This window comes from Trachypithecus francoisi, unplaced genomic scaffold (genome assembly GCF_009764315.1).
Source record: "Trachypithecus francoisi isolate TF-2019V2 unplaced genomic scaffold, Tfra_2.0 Lachesis_group4, whole genome shotgun sequence".
Taxonomy (NCBI): Eukaryota; Metazoa; Chordata; class Mammalia; order Primates; family Cercopithecidae; genus Trachypithecus; species Trachypithecus francoisi.
In genome coordinates, this window is record NW_022681469.1 from 6,580,853 (window position 1) to 6,600,147 (window position 19,295).

The 19,295-nt window shown below is 44.8% G+C and overlaps 1 protein-coding gene across 12 annotated transcripts in view; it reads right to left on the minus strand.

Moving 5' to 3' along the window:
- The window catches only part of ACTR3B (actin related protein 3B), a 106,164-nt gene that overhangs the window by 34,303 nt on the left and 52,566 nt on the right, over positions 1–19,295 (minus strand). For 10 of the 12 annotated variants that reach the window (XR_004432734.1, XR_004432733.1, XR_004432732.1 and 7 more), the window contains 5 exons: positions 13,499–13,594; positions 10,826–10,933; positions 6,974–7,117; positions 3,899–4,072; positions 2,302–2,394 (listed from right to left, as the gene is read on the minus strand). Coding sequence is in view for 9 of the 12 variants with exons in the window: in XM_033192164.1 (XP_033048055.1) it covers positions 2,302–2,394; positions 3,899–4,072; positions 6,974–7,117; positions 10,826–10,933; positions 13,499–13,594 (615 nt within the window). In the remaining 3 variants the exon portion in view is untranslated. Of the gene's footprint in view, positions 1–685; positions 1,234–2,301; positions 2,395–3,898; positions 4,073–6,973; positions 7,118–10,825; positions 10,934–13,498; positions 13,595–16,398; positions 16,436–19,295 lie in introns of those variants that run through there. The other 2 variants (XM_033192170.1, XM_033192168.1) reach the window with 2 other exon arrangements.

Sequence of the window (19,295 nt, forward strand, 5' to 3'; positions counted from 1 at the left end):
ACTCCATCTACCCGGTCTCCAAGACCATCTCTACTCCAAAACCTCTATAGAAGTTCAGGGAACTGGCCGGGCGCGGTGGCTCAAGCCTGTAATCCCAGCACTTTGGGAGGCCGAGACGGGCAGATCACGAGGTCAGGAGATCGAGACCATCCTGGCTAACACGGTGAAACCCCGTCTCTACTAAAAATACAAAAAAACGAGCCGGGCGAGGTGGCGGGCGCCTGTAGTCCCAGCTACTCGGGAGGCTGAGGCAGGAGAATGGCGTAAACCCGGGAGGCGGAGCTTGCAGTGAGCTGAGATCTGGCCACTGCACTCCAGTCCGGGCGACAGAGCGAGACTCCGCCTCAGAAAAAAAAAAAAAAAAAAAAAGAAGTTCAGGGAACTAAACTGTCAAACAAGAAAATTCCCACCCCATCAGGAACAATCCATAACTGCTGGCAGTTTCCTCTGCTTTATGATGGGATTAAGATTGAACAGTGCTCGCCTGCTGCTGCTTTCACAGATGAGAAGACACAGCGAATGTCAGCCGGGACTGAAGTGGGAAGGACAGGACCTGCTACCTTTCTTAATTTTCATACTCCAGTCTCTTTTTAGTTTCCCTTTCTTTGTACTTTTTATTAGACAAGTGTTTAAGAGTATGCAGTAAAAACCGAACTATAATTTGTTTACACCCACAAAAGTTATCTAAACAGAAATAAATTTTAATTATAAAAAAATTTTAACAAAATTTCAAACAACTTTAAAACACAAAATGGAGAAAGTAAAACTTACCCATCATTCTACCCCAAAGATATTTTATTTACTTTAAGAGTTTAGCATACATAGTTCAAAAAATATGCAAACTATATTTTATATCAAATGAAATATATGTAAATTTTACAAGTTCCTTTCTCACTTTATACTGTAGCTATCTTTTCATCTGAATTTATATTGATTTACCTCATTCTTTTTAAAAGCTACAAAGTATTGCACGGTACAGGTGACGCAATGCTGAGTGCTGTCTGTTGAGCCTGATTCTCTTCTCTGTACAGTTCAGCAACCTGAGTCTGAATGAGGCGAGTGAGTCATGCCACTGAGCTGACGGCATGACTCCCTCAAGCAAACACTGATTAAAGGTGCAGGAAGGCTAACTGCCCATCACCACCTGCTCGCCATCTCTGGCTGTCAGCAGGACTTCTTTTTACTCAATAATCACATAGACTAGATTTTCCTCATTCCAGGTTTCAAAATTCCCTGCAATCAAAGAATTTTGGGGAAAAAAAACACATGAGCATATTCTATCGGACTGTCCCATTTTGGGTTCTAACTTCTATCTGACAACACCACATCGGCACTAAACCCACATATGCATAAAACAAAATCAAAGGAGTTCACGGAAAGCATGGGAGAGAGTATTGTTCTTACTTTCTTTTTTTTTTTTTTTTTTGAGACGGAGTCTCGCTCTGCCGCCCAGGCTGGAGTGCAGTGGCCGGATCTCAGCTCACTGCAAGCTCCGCCTCCCGGGTTCACGCCATTCTCCTGCCTCAGCCTCCCGAGTAGCTGGGACTACAGGCGCCCGCCACGTTGCCCGGCTAGTTTTTTGTATTTTTAGTAGAGACGGGGTTTCACCATGTTAGCCAGGATGGTCTCGATCTCCTGACCTCATGATCCGCCCGTCTCGGCCTCCCAAAGTGCTGGGATTACAGGCTTGAGCCACCGCGCCCGGCCTGCTCTTACTTTCAATCGATATGTGTGGCTAAAACTGTTCAACTTAAAACATATCTTGTCAGATAATAATAAAATATATTTACAATACTTAAATACTTCCAGTCGGCCGGGCACGGTGGCTCATGCCTGTAATCCCAGCACTTTGAGAGGTAGAGGTGGGTGGATTGCCTGAGCTCAGGAGTTTGAGACCAGCCTAGGCAACATGGTGAAACCCTGTCTCTACTGAAATACAAAAAAAAAATTAGCTGGGCATGGTGGCATGCACCTGTAGTCCCAGTACTCAGGAGGCTGAGGCAGAAGAATTGCTTTAACCCAGGGGGCAGAGGTTGCAGTGAGCCGAGATCGCACCACTGCACTCCAGCCTGGGTGACAGAGCAAGACTCCATCTCCAAAATAAAATAAAATAAAATAAAAATTCTAGTTAACTGAGTCATTTCCATTTTCTCTTACAATTATACTGTCTTTAACAAATCCTGTGAAACACAAGGTGAAACAGGAATATCTACTAGTAATAAATAGTAATACCGTCTTCTAAGAATGATGGGCCTTTAATTGTGGAATGAAATCAAAGTACCTTACCCACGCAGTTTATACCTTATACAGCGGACGCCGCACATCAATGGGGCAGTTCTGTATGACTTCATCAACAACATCTGAGATGGATTCCATAAAGTCTGGGTTGGCAAACTGAATTGTATATCAATAGAAAAGAAACATTACACGTTTCTCTCAAATAGAACAACATGAACACTTTTTTTTAAAGTAACTTTAACAAACATACAATGTATTATAACTTAAAAGAATTCACACTGGAATGAAGGATATGTCAAAGGAATCCCACGTGACTACGTGTGCGTGGGGTGGTGATATATTTCTCCTCATGAGATAAAATGTATGGATTTAGTGAAGAAAAAATACCAACAGTATCAAAGACAGACCATCCCCACACCATGAACACACAGTGATTCAGCCTAATAAGAGCAGTGGAGAGTATGTGCACGATCCACGTGACACGCAGTGAGAAACGTGAGTTTGACATATCATTTGACAATATTCGTATTATGAGAAAATCAGGATATAAGGAAAAAGAAACAGGTTCAATGAAAGATTAATTAAACCTGGTCTAGAAGATGGAGGGAAGTGTTTTGTTTAACGAGAAGTGTTTGTTTAAAATGAAACAATCCACATGATAATCACGTTATTGAATAAACAGCCTTAGATTCAATTCCATGAGTTAAATAAGCGTCAACTCAATTACGTTTCATTTGAAATACGTTAAAAATCAAAGAAAGCTTGAATGTGCCTCTCAGAGGAAGGAGGAGGCCACTCAGGGGCTCACAAGCTGTTCACTGGGCATTTGACCGCTCTATGTCCACTCCAAATCCATAGATTAAAAGCGGGCATTCGCTGGATTATCACTGCCATCGTTTTATTCTTCGGATTACTACTGAGGTATACTTTCCATGCTGTTTCTCTGCACAAAACAGCCATATACACATCTAAAACCAAACAGCAGCTTGTAACCCACCTACCGAATATAAACTGAATTAGCCAGGAATATATATTAAAATATAAATAAAATGCATTACATGTAAATCTTAAAATGTGCCTCTTAATTACTGCTTTCTGCAAAAGTACTAATAATTCCTTATGACTACTAGTTAAAATGATGACATTTCTAATTCTTAAGATTACCTAAATAACAAAAATGCTGGCCTTAGACAGAAGATTAACCTACCTTGCAGCAGGGAACAGAGCAGGATCAACTGTCCAGGGTTAAAATTAGAAGTTAGGAAGGGCAATCACCAAAGATGGAAAGGTTATATGTTACCCCACTCTGAGGCACAGGCAACCTCCATACAGTCCTTGAGATTATAGCTACTCGTAATACTAGCATGTGACCACCCAGAACTCCTGAAGATTACTTTTCATTCTATTATCGTCTATTGCTCCTATAAGTCTTCCTAACTATTTGTGGCATAACCCATCTTTAATTATTAACACAGACAGCCAAGAGTAGAGGCAAACCGAACAATCTGTCAAGCAGACAAACGGCACGGAGGATGTGGGGAGACAGAAGGACGGCGGCCCTGCTCACAGGCCCTTTGCTGGGAAATGCTCTTTCTGCACTCTGGGTGGCAGTACCGCTCCATCCCACACACTTGAGCACACACAAAAGGAAACAGCTTACCTCCGGGTGAAAGAATATTTCAGGTCCCAGGAACCTTTCATAACCAACGTCTATAACAAACTTCTTCTGGTTGATTGCATTGATACCCGTGTACTGTTTGATCCACTTCCGGGGATCCACATCATACTTGGCAAATTCCTTGACTATATCAGGGCAAATGTAACAGTATTTCTCCTGCATACACACACAAAGATGTTGCCAGGCATTAACAACTGCCCAGTGTCTCTGCCCTCAGACAAATAACCAGGAACCCCATGCAGTTAACACGCCCTGGGATCAGAACCACCCCCACCATCACTCCAGTGTGGATATGTGTCAAGTCTCACATTCCATGGTCTTTCATATTAGACATGGTTACACTCGGACTCTGGACAAGTCAGTCTGCTTTCTCTGCAGCTCAGCTATTAATCTCAGCCTTGGTCTATCCAATTCTATCGCTACCATATCTGAAATGATGTCTACAGGTGTCTAGAAAGCACGTCTTGCCTTGTTCCTCTCAGGTGCCCCCTATGGCCTGCCCTGGCACCTCACTGTTGTCCACGCTGGACCAGCAGACCCGTGCTGCAGCCTCACCTACCAAGAGCAGCACTGTCTACACCCTAACACCTGACTGCAGAGGCTTCTTTCGGTCCCAGCATCCACAAGCCGGGTGGCCACTGTCAACCTGCTGGTTGTTAATCTGGTGTGGAGCTGGCCACAGCACTGTCATCGGCTCCACTGACACCATCTCTTTGCCTAGACATAGTGTACCTTGTTGACTGGGTATTCTAAGTCCCTCAATCAACACAGATTTGCTGTCTAGGCACTTGGGAGACACAAGTGAGCGAAACACACACAGATCCCTGCTGAGATTACACTCCAGCTGGGAGTCAGACAACAAGAAGCAACCGTAACAAGTAAATGACAATGGTAGGTTATAAAGTGATAGGTCCCAGGGAATAAAGGAAAAGCAGAGTCAGGTGGGAGGACTGGAGCTGCCAGGATGCTGCTGCTGCGAGAGAACCCGCTAACGATCCCTGCCCTGCACTGACAGGCAGCCTGAGGGATGTGAAGTGTTTCCTGAGTATCTGGTGGGATTAATATTCTTGGACACCTTTGTGTTGATATGTGTCCTTAGAGCTGGCCTCAGCAAAGCCCCAGGTGACCCCCAGGTACTCGCTGCCTATGGGAAGCACCAGGTGGGCTGCCCAGCTGGCACTCAGCACACCGTGGAGGGAATGGTTCTCTCAAGGACCTCCAAAGATGTTCTTGTGGTATTATGTTTAAAGTCTCTTAGCATCCCTGAAACATATTCTAATGCCATCTTCTGGGTATCTTGGATATACTCTAGCAGAATTTTAAGAAGACTGACAGGCAAGAAGTGTTACACAACCCTGTGTTCCTTGATGACACAAGAGAAACAGGGTCAGCTGATTACAACCTCAAATCAACCAAGAGTGCAGACAAAGGCATTCAGTTCTCCTCACAGGCCTGGTCAACATCCCACAGCATCTCAGCTTACTTAACTCAAATGCTTCCTATGCAATGCTTCCATGGAGTTGGGTGCAGAGTAATAGGCTTAATTTTAAGGTTCAGGATTCATGCTGCAAAGGTGGTGTGTTCACGGTGCACACTCCCTCAGGCCTGCTCACACCCACAGAAGGCCATGGCAGTAGAGGGCAGCAGGGGGAGCTCTAAACCACGCCTTTCGGGATCTGTTCCTTTAAAGAGAGAAGTGAGGCAAGAACTAACAGGGCTACCCCACACAGCAGGGCCAGGGCAGCTGATTTGGAGGCTATGAACGGAGTCTCTTTTACTCCCAGCCTTCACAGGAGGGTGACACACAGTCACATCGAGCACACCGGCCCCGATTTCAGGGTCCAAATTGGAACTCCAACAGCCCTGAGGAGAGTTTAAGGCCCAGCATGAGGGTCAGGAAAGACCCTCCTTAGCAGTGCTGCTCAGCAATCCTGGTGGAAATAGGAAGGACTCAGACCCACTGGAGTGGACCCTGGGCATCAATAACAAGAGGCTCAATTCTTTTTTCTTTTTTTTTTTTTTTTTTTTTGAAATAGAGGCGAGATCTCGCTATATTGCCTGGGCTGGTCTCGAACCCCTGGCCTCAAGCAATGCTCCCGCCTCGGCCTCCCAAAGTCCTAGGATTATAGGTGTGAGCCACTATGAAGGGGCTCCATTCTGACTTACATTTCTAACAGATTTGGAGTGGCAAGGGAACTTGGATCAAATAGTCAAATATTCTTCCACCCCTGAGGAAAGGCAAGGAAAGGCAACGGTAACCCCTTAGGAAAAATTTTCATCTAAAAAAGAATGTCTAATGATACCTCAGGAAACCTTCCCGAGATGGAAGGGACCACGTCTTCCCCCGTCACCATTTCAGCACTGAGAGCCCCGTTCCCAGGAATCTCTGGTTCCAGGTAAAGCAGGGCAGGTCATACCCAACTGCAGAGCCTGCCCCATGCCAGTGCTTCCTGTCCTAAAAACACCTCAGGAATCATCTCTGATGCTTCCTTTCCTTCAAGCAGCCTCAGTTACGAGGTGCTGAGAAGGGAGGAAGGCAGTGAGGAGAAGGGTGGGTGTCAGGCTCACCCGCCTCAAGCTCCACTACACTCAGAAACTGTGCAGTAAAGGAAGGAGATGCTTATGGCCACACGTCACACCCACACCTGTGTGTGAATTTTGTGCAGGAGCTCTGGATTCTCGGGTGGCAGTGCTCTGCTGCCGCGGTCGCCTCCGGATTCTACAGCGAAGCATGGAGGCAGTATGCAAGGAGCGCTCTGGTAGTTGAGCCTCTGGCAGTGAGGTTCCCGCTGGACAATGCGCCTCTGCATGCTGGTACGCTGCACCAGCTACCAAGCCATTCTCAGTGACAGCTGGAACCTCAGAGCATCTAGTTTGGAAGAGGTTAAGCTTTACATCCTCAGCCCACTTAACTCAAGGGGTAAAACAAATCAAGCCCCACACTCATGGGAAGGGGAGAGGAAGGAAAGGAGGAGCAGGGATGATGGCACCGAGGGGAAGTGTCCAGAACACCATCTCTCTCACCCCCAAACCAGCCGGTTTCCCATCTGTTTTTACCTTAATGGCTTTTGCTGTCTCCAGTGACTGCTCAGGAGGGATTCCCACCTCCCTCTCCCTTAGCAGCTGTTGAATGAAATACGTAATATCTCTACCTGCAATCGGGATGTGTTTGATGCAGCTTCCAATAACATAACCTTCTGCCTAGGGAAGAAGAGGAGGCAAAACAGCTGTGTTAGTGATTCTGCAGTGGAGAGCAGCCTGGACTCACAAGGTCTCCTGTCTCAGCCTCCCTGTCTGCCCCTCACAGCATTAACAAGCATTTACAGAATCCCCACCCTCTGCAAGCTCGGTACAGAAGGTCTTTCAAAATGACTGCATACGCAATTCCATTTATATTCAAACTTCCAGATTATTCCAATAATCTGACGCTCTCCGAAAGCAACCAAAAGGATGTCTTCATTAGGAATATGAAAAGAAAAAACACATAGGATAGTTCATTTCCAAAAAGTAATGCTGTCTGTGAGAACACTAAACTCAATAGGTTTTTTCCCTAACAAAAAGGAAAAAGTTTTATTTATAAATTGTTAAGCCAACTATATATCTACTTATGTTTAAAAGTCAGCAATTTGGTTAATACACAGGGCTTAGATTCTAACAACCTGGACTCCAATTCCGGCTCCACACTGGCAAGTTTGACATGCTTCAGCCTCAGCGCATTTGTCCATCATATGGGGCAAACAATACCCTGCAGGGGCCAATAATACAGTTCAGATGACACTGTGTGTGTTGAGCACACAGCACTGGTTTTGGGGGTGGGGAACCTCTCATTCCACTGCCTCCCTGAGCCAGTGAAGGTATGTCTGTGAGGGACCAGGAAAGGAGGGTGACCATCACCTGGGCCGATCAATGGCAGGACCGGTGTCAAGTGTCCACATGCCCACAGCAATGATGGGTCCAAAGCTCCCTCATCAGCCTTCCTGTGGGCACAGACCTGCCACAAGAGCCACAGGCTTGGACACACATCCAGCTTGTTCTACAGGGGTGAGCAGGATGCTGACCGTCAGAGTGGACAACGCCTACCGCTGGATCATCCGGTCAAGACCCTCAGGTTTCATGTTACAGCAATCACAGCTTCTGTGCCACACTCCCCAAGTGAGACAGAAGGGAACAGAAGTGAAACGCTGACTTCATTTTACACACGTATTCATTCTAATAGTTGCATCTAGTCACCAGTAAAGTTGCAAGGACAACTTACTGAATTCCTCCTATGGTTTTTTTCTGATGTACCTAACTTCTAGAAGCAAAAAAAAATTTAGCCTTTCTGTAGAGTCCAAGTATTTGTAAAGTATTTTAAGATGGAGATAAAAGATATGTACAAATTATTAAAAATCAACTTAAACCCATAAAAATATTAGCTTTCTAACACATAAACTATTCCAAATTACCACATTCTATGCATTACATGTAATATCTTCTAAAATACTGTTAAATAAATATCAGCTCATGACAGTGGTAAAAATATTAAAACAAGATACATGTCCAACAACAGAAAAATAAATTATGCACCTCTTAAATGTATTTTCACAGAATATTTAATCACAAGAGAAAAAAATTAGGGTTAAACTAATATGCAAAATATAACTTTAGGATTGTATTATATATAGAATCCCAAACCAGACATGAGACATTCCAATTGTGTTTAAAGTGTGTGCGTGTGACATGTGTCTTAGAAAAAGAGCTCAGGCTGGGCACGGTGGCTCACGCCTGTAATCCCAGCACTTTGGGAGGCCAAGATGGGCAGATCACCTGAGGTCGGGAGTTTGAGACCTGCCTGACCAACATGGAGAAACCCCATCTCCACTAAAAATACAAAATTAGCCGGGCATGGTGGCGCATGCCTGTAATCCCAGCTACTCAGGAGGCTGAGGCAGGAGAATCACTTGAACCCAGGAGGAGGCAGAGGTTGCAGTGTGCCGGGTCGTGCCATTGCACTCCAGCCTGGGCAACAAGAGTGAAACTCCATCTCCAAAGAAAAAAGAAAAAGAGCTTAAAGACTATACAAATAAAGGTATAATACAGGTCTTTGGGTGGCTTTACAGGTAATTTTATTTCTTCAAATTTTTCTATTTTATCCCAATTTTCAATGACAAATGTAATTTTTATAACTGGGGGAAAACTGAACTAAGATATGATAAAAAATCTTTTCAAACAACTCTCTTGGTGGGCCCGGACATGCTGTGAAATGTATTTTCTTTCCTTTTCCTAAATCAGACATAAGAAATAGGCAAAGAACCAAAGGGGGTGCAGGCCAGGGGCCTAGGGGCCGCATCTTGGATCTCAGCCGCGCAGCTCTCTGAGTAAACAGCAGCCTGAGTTCTCAGTGAGTGCTCTGCACCCAGGGCACTAACTCTTCTCGAGATCCACGGAAAGGAGTGCTGAGACTGGCTTGAAGGAGGCTCAAGTCTAGAGCACACTTCACAGGGCAGGGCAGCCACCTCTCCTCCCCACCGGAAGGACCATGGCCAGGAGTACAAGGCACGGGCGCAGGAGGGTGGCTTTTTTCTCCCTCACTGGAGGCACATGGACCATGAAGCCTTTCCACTGCAGTGACTCCTAACCTTCAGGGAATTAAAGGCATTAGTGTTAGTACATCATCCCATCACCTCTCAAAATGAAACGGTGACTATTTTTTCAATGAAATGGTTTTTGAAAATCCTAATTTGCATTTTAAAAGAGCTGTGTATGTAAAAATATACACATACACACACCCCTGTATACATATGCAGAAACACATCTGTAACACAACAGAAGTAACTAGCAATGGTGGTTCCTGAGGAGGAGACCTCACAGGAGAAAGACCAGGATGAGTCTGACTTCCCTCTGAATACCTTCTTCAGACACTTCCAATACATTTTCCAAAAACATGAATTTAAGATAATTCCTTTAAATAGTCCATTGGACCAAAAGAAAAATTTAGAGATCTCTTGAGACCCAAATTAGGCATCACTTATCTAAAACCAAAAAGTGGTATTGCAGAGCCTTCTGCAAGCCAAAATGTACAATCTCCCATTCTTGGCTTTTAAATAACCTTTTTTTTTTTTTGAGACGGAGTTTCGCTCTTGTTGCCCAGGCTGGAGTGCAATGGCGCGATCTTGGCTCACTGTAACCTCCGCCTCCCAGGTTCAAGTGATTCTCCTGCCTCAGCCTTCCAGGTAGCTGGGATTACAGGCATGCGCCACCACACCCAGCTAATTTTGTATTTTTAGTAGAGAGAGGGTTTCTCCATGTTGGTCAGGGAGGTCTCGAACTCTCGACCTCAAGTGATCTGCCTGCCCGGGCCTCCCAAAGTGCTGGGATTATAGGCATGAGCCACCGCGGCCGGCCCTTAAGTAAATTTTTAAAACAAGAAGCAGTTTTTCCAAGCCTGAGCTGGTTGCAATTCACATCTTCTCACAGAACACAGATGTGCTCCTTCAAACGGCCATGCACTGCACCTACAAATTGAACATTCAAAATGGTGTCTATCTCCCAACACGTCAGAATGATAGCTCCAGAAAATGTTCTTTTGATGTTCCACCCATGGTGTAACAGAGGCTCTGTAGATCCAGAGACATCCTGGACATTCTCTGACATTCTGACTGTAGAAATATGCCACCATGAATTCAAAATTGCCAAAGCCACAATAATTGGCCATCTTTTTCATTCTTTCCCACATACTTGGGGAATTCAGTCAATTCCCTTATATAAGGTGGCAAAAAAATAAAAAACTTTTATTACCTTTTCTAAGTATAACTATCATCTGAAATGTATTTTCATTGCAGAAGGCTGTTGTTTTTTTTTATTTCCATCCTTACCTCGAATCAGGTGTTAAGCCTACAGAGACATATATGCATGAACTATTCTGCTTACCACTGGGATAACATGGGTGACTCCATCTCCGCTGTCAATGACTATCCCTGTTAACGTACGTTCGCCCACTTGTCGCGATGTCCAAGATGCCGCCAAGGCCAGCACTGCCTGGAGAAAAGACATGGAAACCACTCACACATGGGTACTCTTTCTAAAGCATCTGTGGGCTCCTTCCAGGTCCAATCAACAAACTCTCTTACTAAATATGTCGGGGTAACTCTTTCCTTTTCCTATCCATCCTCTGACACCGTCCCTCAAATTCCAATTCAGACTTGGACAACTAACATGAAAATGTTGAGACTTAAAACTATAGGAGTCAAGTTTTCAATAAAGAAACCTGGCTGAATGTGGTGGCTCATGCCTATAATCCCAACACTTGGCAAGGCCAAGGTAGGCAGATCACTTGAGCCCAAGAGTTCGAGACCAGCCTGGGCAACATGGTGAAACCCCATCTCTACAAGTAACACAAAAATTAGCCAGGTGTGGTGGCACGCACCTGTACTCCCAGCTACTTGGGAGGCTGAGGTGTGAGGATCCCTTCAGCCCAGAAGGTTGCAGCTAGAGTGAGCCATAATTGCACCACTGCACTCCAGCCTGGACAACACAGTGAGACCTTGTCTCAAAAATGAAAGAAAAGAAAAAAAACCTGAAGTTTTGCAAAGAAAAGCCAGTGAAAAAGATATTTCATTATAGAATCGTAAGATTTTAATTTCTAATTCATTGGTTTCCAGTGTGGTGCCACAGACTGGCAATGAGGTCACTTGTGGAGTTGTTAAAAATACAGACTACTAGGCCTCACACCCAGAAATTCTAATCTGGAAGGTACAGGGTAATTTTTCAACCAAAGAAAATGTTGCCCCAAAGGGAGTATCTGGCAATGTCTGGTACCATTTTCTTTGTCGGGGCAAGGAGGCTTGAGGTGGGGCTGCTGTCTTCTAGTGGGCAGAGGCCAAGGATGCTGCTAAGCCTCCTGCAATGCACAGTGCAGCACCCACAACACAGGACTACCCAGCCCAAAGCACTGAGGGTGGAAAACCCTGCTCAAAGATGAAGCCCAAAATCTGTACTTCTAAAAAACATTCTCCAGGTAAACTTGCTGCACAGACCACTTTGAGAACCACCAGTCTTATGTCTCCTCAAGTGTTTCCCTATCCCATGGAATACAAATAACAGCCAGGGGGAAGATCTGTAGTTAAATGAATTTGGAAGTGCTAGAATACATAGATTTCGACACAGGAATCCTCAGAGCCTAGACTGTGCTGACAGGCACTGTGAATCAACCCGACAAAGCTACAGGATGCAGCACCACCCAAATTCATCTTTCTATGGAACTCTTCCTCCTCCTCCTCCTCCTCCTCCTTAGAAGTGACTAGTAGTATGCAGGAAACATTTGGGCAACACCCATCTCATTTATTCCCCAAAATTTCAATCAATTCCCTGATATAAGGTGGCAGGCAAATAATGACCAAATGCCACCAAACACAACCAAAAACCATCATACCAAGAATCACAGCTTCAGAACCAGTTCTGCGAGCTCATGAACACATAGGGCCCCTCAGAATCAAGTACACCGGGACTCCTAAGAGCCCAAAATCAGAAAGGGGAAACCTCTAAAGGTATTTATTTTGTTTTTCTGATCAAAGTGAGTCAGAGATGCCAAAAGAAGAAGCACGTCTACACCTCTATCTTGTCACCCAGACAAAAATGCATTAGACTTTAATGCATGTAAAAAGAGCCAGACGACGTCTATACCAAAAATTGGCATAAATATGAAAAGAAAAGTCACAGGACATGTTCCTGTAGTCCTGAATGGCATGGGGGCGGGGCAGGGAGTGGAAAGGAAGGGCGCACAGTGCAGTCTTTCCGTGGAGAACCTTGGCATGGGGCGGGGGCGGGGAGTGGAAAGGAAGGGCGCACAGTGCAGTCTTTCCGTGGAGAACCTTGGCATGGGGCGGGGGCGGGGAGTGGAAAGGAAGGGCGCACAGTACAGTGTTTCCGTGGAGAACCTTGGCATGGGGCGGGGGCGGGGAGTGGAAAGGAAGGGCGCACAGTGCAGTCTTTCCGTGGAGAACCTTGGCATGGGGCGGGGGCGGGGAGTGGAAAGGAAGGGCGCACAGTGCAGTCTTTCCGTGGAGAACCTTGGCATGGGGCGGGGGGGGGAGTGGAAAGGAAGGGCGCACAGTGCAGTCTTTCCGTGGAGAACCTTGGCATGGGGCGGGGGCGGGGAGTGGAAAGGAAGGGCGCACAGTGCAGTCTTTCCGTGGAGAACCTTGGCATGGGGCGGGGGCGGGGAGTGGAAAGGAAGGGCGCACAGTGCAGTCTTTCCGTGGAGAACCTTGGCATGGGGCGGGGGCGGGGAGTGGAAAGGAAGGGCGCACAGTACAGTGTTTCCGTGGAGAACCTTGGCATGGGGCGGGGGCGGGGAGTGGAAAGGGAAGGGCGCACAGTGCAGTCTTTCCGTGGAGAACCTTGGCATGGGGGCAGGGCAGGAGTGGAAAGGGAAGGGCGCACAGTGCAGTCTTTCCGTGGAGAACCTTGGCATGGGGCGGGGGCGGGGAGTGGAAAGGAAGGGCGCACAGTACAGTGTTTCCGTGGAGAACCTTGGGAAATGCCACTGCTTCCACTATTAGACAGCTCAGGTGCTTCAGGAATCACAAAAACAACTGCTTTTACCTGAACTGCAATGTAGAGTCCTGGTACGTTAAATGATTCAAACATAATTTCTGCAAGATACTCTCTGTTTTCCGGTGTATTGAGTGGAGGCTCTGTCTGTAAGAAAATATTCACTATATTTAGTATTTGCCCAAATTTCATGTAAATACATCAGAACCATAAACAGGTTAACCAGAAAGTATGTTAGCAATGACATTATACAACTCCCTGATTTCAGAGATAGAGGATGCCCAAAGTGTATTAAAGAAATCTGGCTGTGGGCCTTAAAAGCTTTAAGATGGCAGAGTAAAGACCTCTCGGAAGGCTTCTGTTCTCATTACCCACCCAAAGTAAGAACGAGTTACAGAAAAAGAAACTCTGTCTTCAATAACGTAACACCTAAACACCATGAAACTGAATATCCCAGAAGCAAGTTGCCAAGAGCTGTGAACACACAACCAAGACGAGTGAGGACACCAAAGGCAAACCAGTGACTTCAGGTCTCAGCAAAGGAGAGCCAGAGAAGCAGCAAGCCCTTGCTCAGGACAGGCCCGGTGTGAGGAGCCATAGGGTGGCAGAGCAGGCAAGGTTAGGCCAAGCACCCTTGCAGTCCAGTGGCAAGGGAAGAGCCCAGGGCAGAGCACAGCTTCCCCCAGACGCTGCCCAGGACCTCCCCAGCCTACCCACACGCCATGAGTTCAGAAGAACTCTGCTCATTCAGAGACGAGCAAGGGGCACAAAGAAGCCAGCCAACAGTGATATCAAAACACTCAAAGAAAAAGAAAAGGGACAGAGAAAATAGGAAAAACAAATGGCAGACAAAAAAACGCCTATCTAGGGGCAGGTGGGTAGCTCACATCTATAATCCTAGCACTTTAGGAGGCTGAGGAGGGAGAATTACTTGAGTCCAGGAGTTTGAGACCAGCCTGGGCAAATTGGTTGAGACCCCACCTCTACGAAAAAATTTAAAAGTCAGCCAAGTGTGGTGGCACATGCCTGTGATCCCAGCTATTTGAGGGGCTGAGGTAGGACCACTTGAGCCTTGGAGGTGAAAGCTACAGTGAACCGAGATTGTGCCACTGCACTCCAACCTGGGCGACAGAGTAAGATCCTGTCTCCAAAAAGAAAGAAAAAAAAAAAAACGTATCTGGAAAAATATTAAAACAAAGCAGATAAAAATTCCCAAGAATTTCCAAAGACATTTCCAAGAATCCAAGTATCTATTTTAAAATAACCATCATCAAACAGGAGGAAATGACAGATAACAGAAACAGAAAAAGAATAAATAAACCTGATTTTTGTCATTCAACAATATACTATGAACATTTTTCCTTGTCAACAAATATGGGTCTACATCTCATATTTAAAACTGAAAAAATAAAAAGTTCCTAGACCTTTGGGCAAAACGTATACATTACCCTTTATTACGCATGAACTGTGCTCCCCCCACCTCCAATTCATAGATTAAAGCCCTAACTCCCACTGTACTATAGTTGGAAACAGGGCCTTTCAAGAGGTCATGGTCACCTGAGGTCATAGAGGTGGGGCCCTAATTTGATAGGACTGGAGGAAGGTCTTCTAAGAAGAGGAAGAGCCACCAGAAATCAATCTCTCTCTCCTATTCTCTCCCCACTCTACACTCACACAAGGGCAAGGCCTGCAAGGACACAGCAGGAAAGGTGACCACATATGAGCCAGGAAGAGGGCCGCACCAGGAGCCAACCCCGACGGACCTCGATCTTGGACTTCTCACCTCCAGAACTGCGAGAAAATCACGAACTGTCTGCTGTTTAAACCACCCAACCTGTGGTATAAACAGAATTACAGCAGCCGAGTAGACTAATACACCCCTACGACAGGGAAAGTACAGTCAGCCTCAGCCTTCAACACTGCTACATTGAACACTAGGACACATGCGGCCACACTTAAAGAGTCTTCAAGGGAAGAAGGTACGACCCAAGAATTCTACATCTGGCCACAGTGTCAGTCAAGTATGTTACAAAATCAAAATATCTAATATTTGAGACGATGGATATGCTAATTACCCTGATCTGATAATCACACGTTATATGTATCAAAACTTCACTCTGTACCCCATAAATATGCACAATTATTATGTGTCAATTAAAAAAACAAAACAATAACATAAAATACTAAGGAGAAAAAATATATATCCTTAAACATGTAAGAACTTGGAAAATTTCATTCCCATGAGCCAAAATGTATGGATTCATGAACTATTAGAAGATAAACTTTATCCAACCAAGAAGAATGCAGAAAGTCCAGCAAAAGACTTACAGTGAGCAATGAAGCCATTTAAGATGTAGGAATAAAGACTTTTCTTTGGCCAGGCACGGTGGCTCATGCCTGTAATCCCAGCACTCTGGGAGGCCGAAGTGAGCGGATCACCTGAAATCAAGAGTTTGAGACCAGCCTGGCCAACATGGTGAAACCCCATCTCTACTAAAAATACAAAAATTAGCTGGGCATGGTGGTGCACACCTGTAGTCCCAGTTACTTGGGAGGCCGAGGCAGGAGAATTGCTTGAACCTGGGAAGCAGAGGTTGCAGTGAGCTGAGATTGCACCACTGAATTCCCACCTGGGCGATGGAGTGAGCCTCTGTCTCAAAAAAAAGACTTTTACTTTCTGGGAATTAAGAACAGAATGTAAATGTTATAAATTTTAACAGAAAAAATGGTATCCAGTTGAGCAGTGTACAAAGGAAAGAAGGAGAGAGTGTAAAGACACTTGCCTCTTACAGTGAGATCAAAAGGTATTATTTAAAACTGATAAAGAATCACAGGCATTAGTAAACATAAAGTTATAAATGTTAACATTGGAATAAGTTTAGTAACATCATTAATCAAAAGCAGGTGGTGGAGAGAAGGAAGGGGAGGCAAGAACATGTGGCAATACCAACCTGGTCACTGATTACAGCAGGAAGGAGATAGTTACCCCTAAACAAATACAGGGTAAATATATCAAATTATACTAAAATACGCAAAAATGAGTCCTTTTAATTATTACTAAGAACACACACCCAATACAAAGCAAAGAGAAAAATAAGTCTTCAGTTAAAAAATACTAATACATAAATAAAACACATTAAAAACATGAAGCATAACATTTTTTAAAAATAGTTAAATTAAGACCAAACATATCTGTCACACAGTAGCATGCCACACCAGTCTGATTAAGAGATCTGAGGTCAAAGTGACTGGGATCAAATCCCAGACTTCCACTTTACTAGGCTTGGTAAACTATTTCCTCTCTCTCCCTGACTCTCCTCATGGGTTAAGTGGAGGTAATTAGTACCCCACTCAGAGTTGCAAAGATTAAAGGCAGGCTAAACAATGTGCTTCGAGCAGTACTGGACACACAGATGTGTTCAATGGCAGTGAGTTGCTATTACTAAAATTTTCAGCAAATATAAAGGGGAAATGCAACTACTAAAAGTCTCTCAGCTAAAAACAAAACCAAAATCAAGTTACATTCTGAGGTTAAAAGACCCAACTAAAACAAAGTAGCTTAGAAAGGTAAAAAGTCAACACTGTCTGTACCAGAAGATCAGAAACACCCTAAATACCCACCACGAAACACTTTGGAGCCATTTGAAAGAATGAACTCTATGAAGAAACAATCTCTATGATGAATTGTTAAAGTAAAAAGAGAAGGGTGTCTTCATTCTATATACATTCTTAAATATCCTTCTGCTTCAACAATTTGTAATGAAAACTTTTTTTTTTTTTTTTTGAGACAGAGTCTCACTCTGTCACCCAGGCTCGTGCAGTAGCCCAATCACGGATCTCTGGGAAACTCCACCTCCTAGAATTCAAGCAATTCTCCTGCCTCTGCCTCTGGAGTAGCTGGGATTACAGGCATATGCTGCCACACTCAGTTAAATTTTGTATTTTTAGTAGAGACAGGGTTTCACCATGTTGGCCAGGCTGGTCTCGAACTCCTGACCTCAAGTGATCCACCCACTTCAGCCTCCCAAAGTGGTAGGATTACAGGCATAAGCCACCATGCCAGGCCAAAAACTATTTTTAAAAAACAAAGTGTGGTAGCCAGGTGTGTGCCTCTAGTCCTAGCTACTCAGGAGACTGAGGTGGGAGGATCACTCCAGCCCAGGAGTTCGAGGCTGTAGTGGCTGTATGAATGCACCTGTGAAGAGCCACTGCACTCCAGCTTGGACAACACAGAGACTCCCTCTCAGAAATAAATAAATAAATAAATAAATAAATAAAACAGGCTGAGCGCTGTGGCTCACACCTGTAATACCAGCACTTTGAGAGGAAGAGGCAGGTGGATCACCAGGAGTTCAAGATCAGCCTGGTCAACAAGGGGAAACCCCATCTCTGCCAAAAATACAAAAATTAGCTGGGCATGGTGGTGCATGCCTGTAATCCCAGCCACTCGGGTGGCAGAGGCAGGAGAATTGCTTAAACCCAGGAGGCAGAGGTTGCAGTGAGCTGAGATGGTGCCACTGTACTCTAGCCTGGGCAACAAGAGTTAATTCCATCTCAAAAACAAAAACAAGGTGCAGGGAGAGGGGAAATAATGGGGACTCGTTCAACGAGCAGAGAGTTTCAGTTTTGCAAGATGGAAAAGTTCTAGAATCTCTTATGCAACAGTGTGAATATAGTTAACATTACAGAACTGTACACTTAAAAATGGCTAATAGGGTACAAATAGTATTAGGTTCTTTTTTTACAATTTAAACCAAAACAAAAAAGTTTAATTCAAAATCCAAGGTGTACAACAGTATGCATACTGTGTTACCATTTGTGTAAAATAAAACTGTGTACTAGCCAGGTGCAGTGGCTCACACCTATAATCCCAACACTTCAGGAGGCTGAGGCAGGTGGATCACGAGGTCAGGAGTTCAGACCAGCCTGACCAACACAGTGAAACCCCATCTCTACTAAAAATACAAAAATTAGCCAGGTGTGATGGCATGTACCTGCGGTCCTAGCTACTCAGGAGGCTTGAGGCAGGGGAACTGCTTGAACCCGGGAGGCGGAGGTTGCAGTGAGCTGAGATCGTGCCACTGCACTCCAGCCTGGGCTACAGAGTGAGACTCCATCTCAAAAAAAAAAAAAAAAAGTGTGTGCTAACCCATATGCCTACACACAATCAGCCCTGGAACATGAACAATCAGCTGGCTAAGAACTGGTAAGGGCAGCTTCCTCTAGGCAGGAAAGAGGCGAGGGGGGCACGCTCCCTAGAAATCTTCCAGCACCTTTTCAATTCTGCACTGTGTGTGTATCACTTCTTCAAACAACAAGCAAGCAAATCTACCTACCAACTAGCCTGGCACTTTACACTCTGGCACAACAGCTGGTGCAAAGTTCAAACATGCTGCCTCAAGTAAGTTTGAGTCACTGTAATTAGAATCCATCAATTCCTGGCTAGGAGAGAGGAAGCCATCTCAAAATGTGGAAGAGAGAAGAATGAAGTCATACTCAAACACAGGCTGCAAATAGGGAACCTAAAAAGCACTCCACGACATGTTATTTATTTCAGTGTGCCTACTCAGGGGCTGAGGAGATTGAATTTGCTAATAGCAGTGAAGTGCCCAGAACACAGTTAATAGCATAAATGTTAGTGATTAATACTTCAAATTTCCTTCATTTAAAGCACATGAGTAAGAGCTGCAGATTCCAACAGTAGTGTGTACAATCTCTCTCTTAAGGCACCTCCTATCAATCTGAAAAATGGGCCTAATAACATTACCTATCTCAGAGGGTTGTTGGTGGCATTAGAAAATGAGTTAATACTTGTGAACACTTAGAATGGGGCTGGGCACATAGAAGC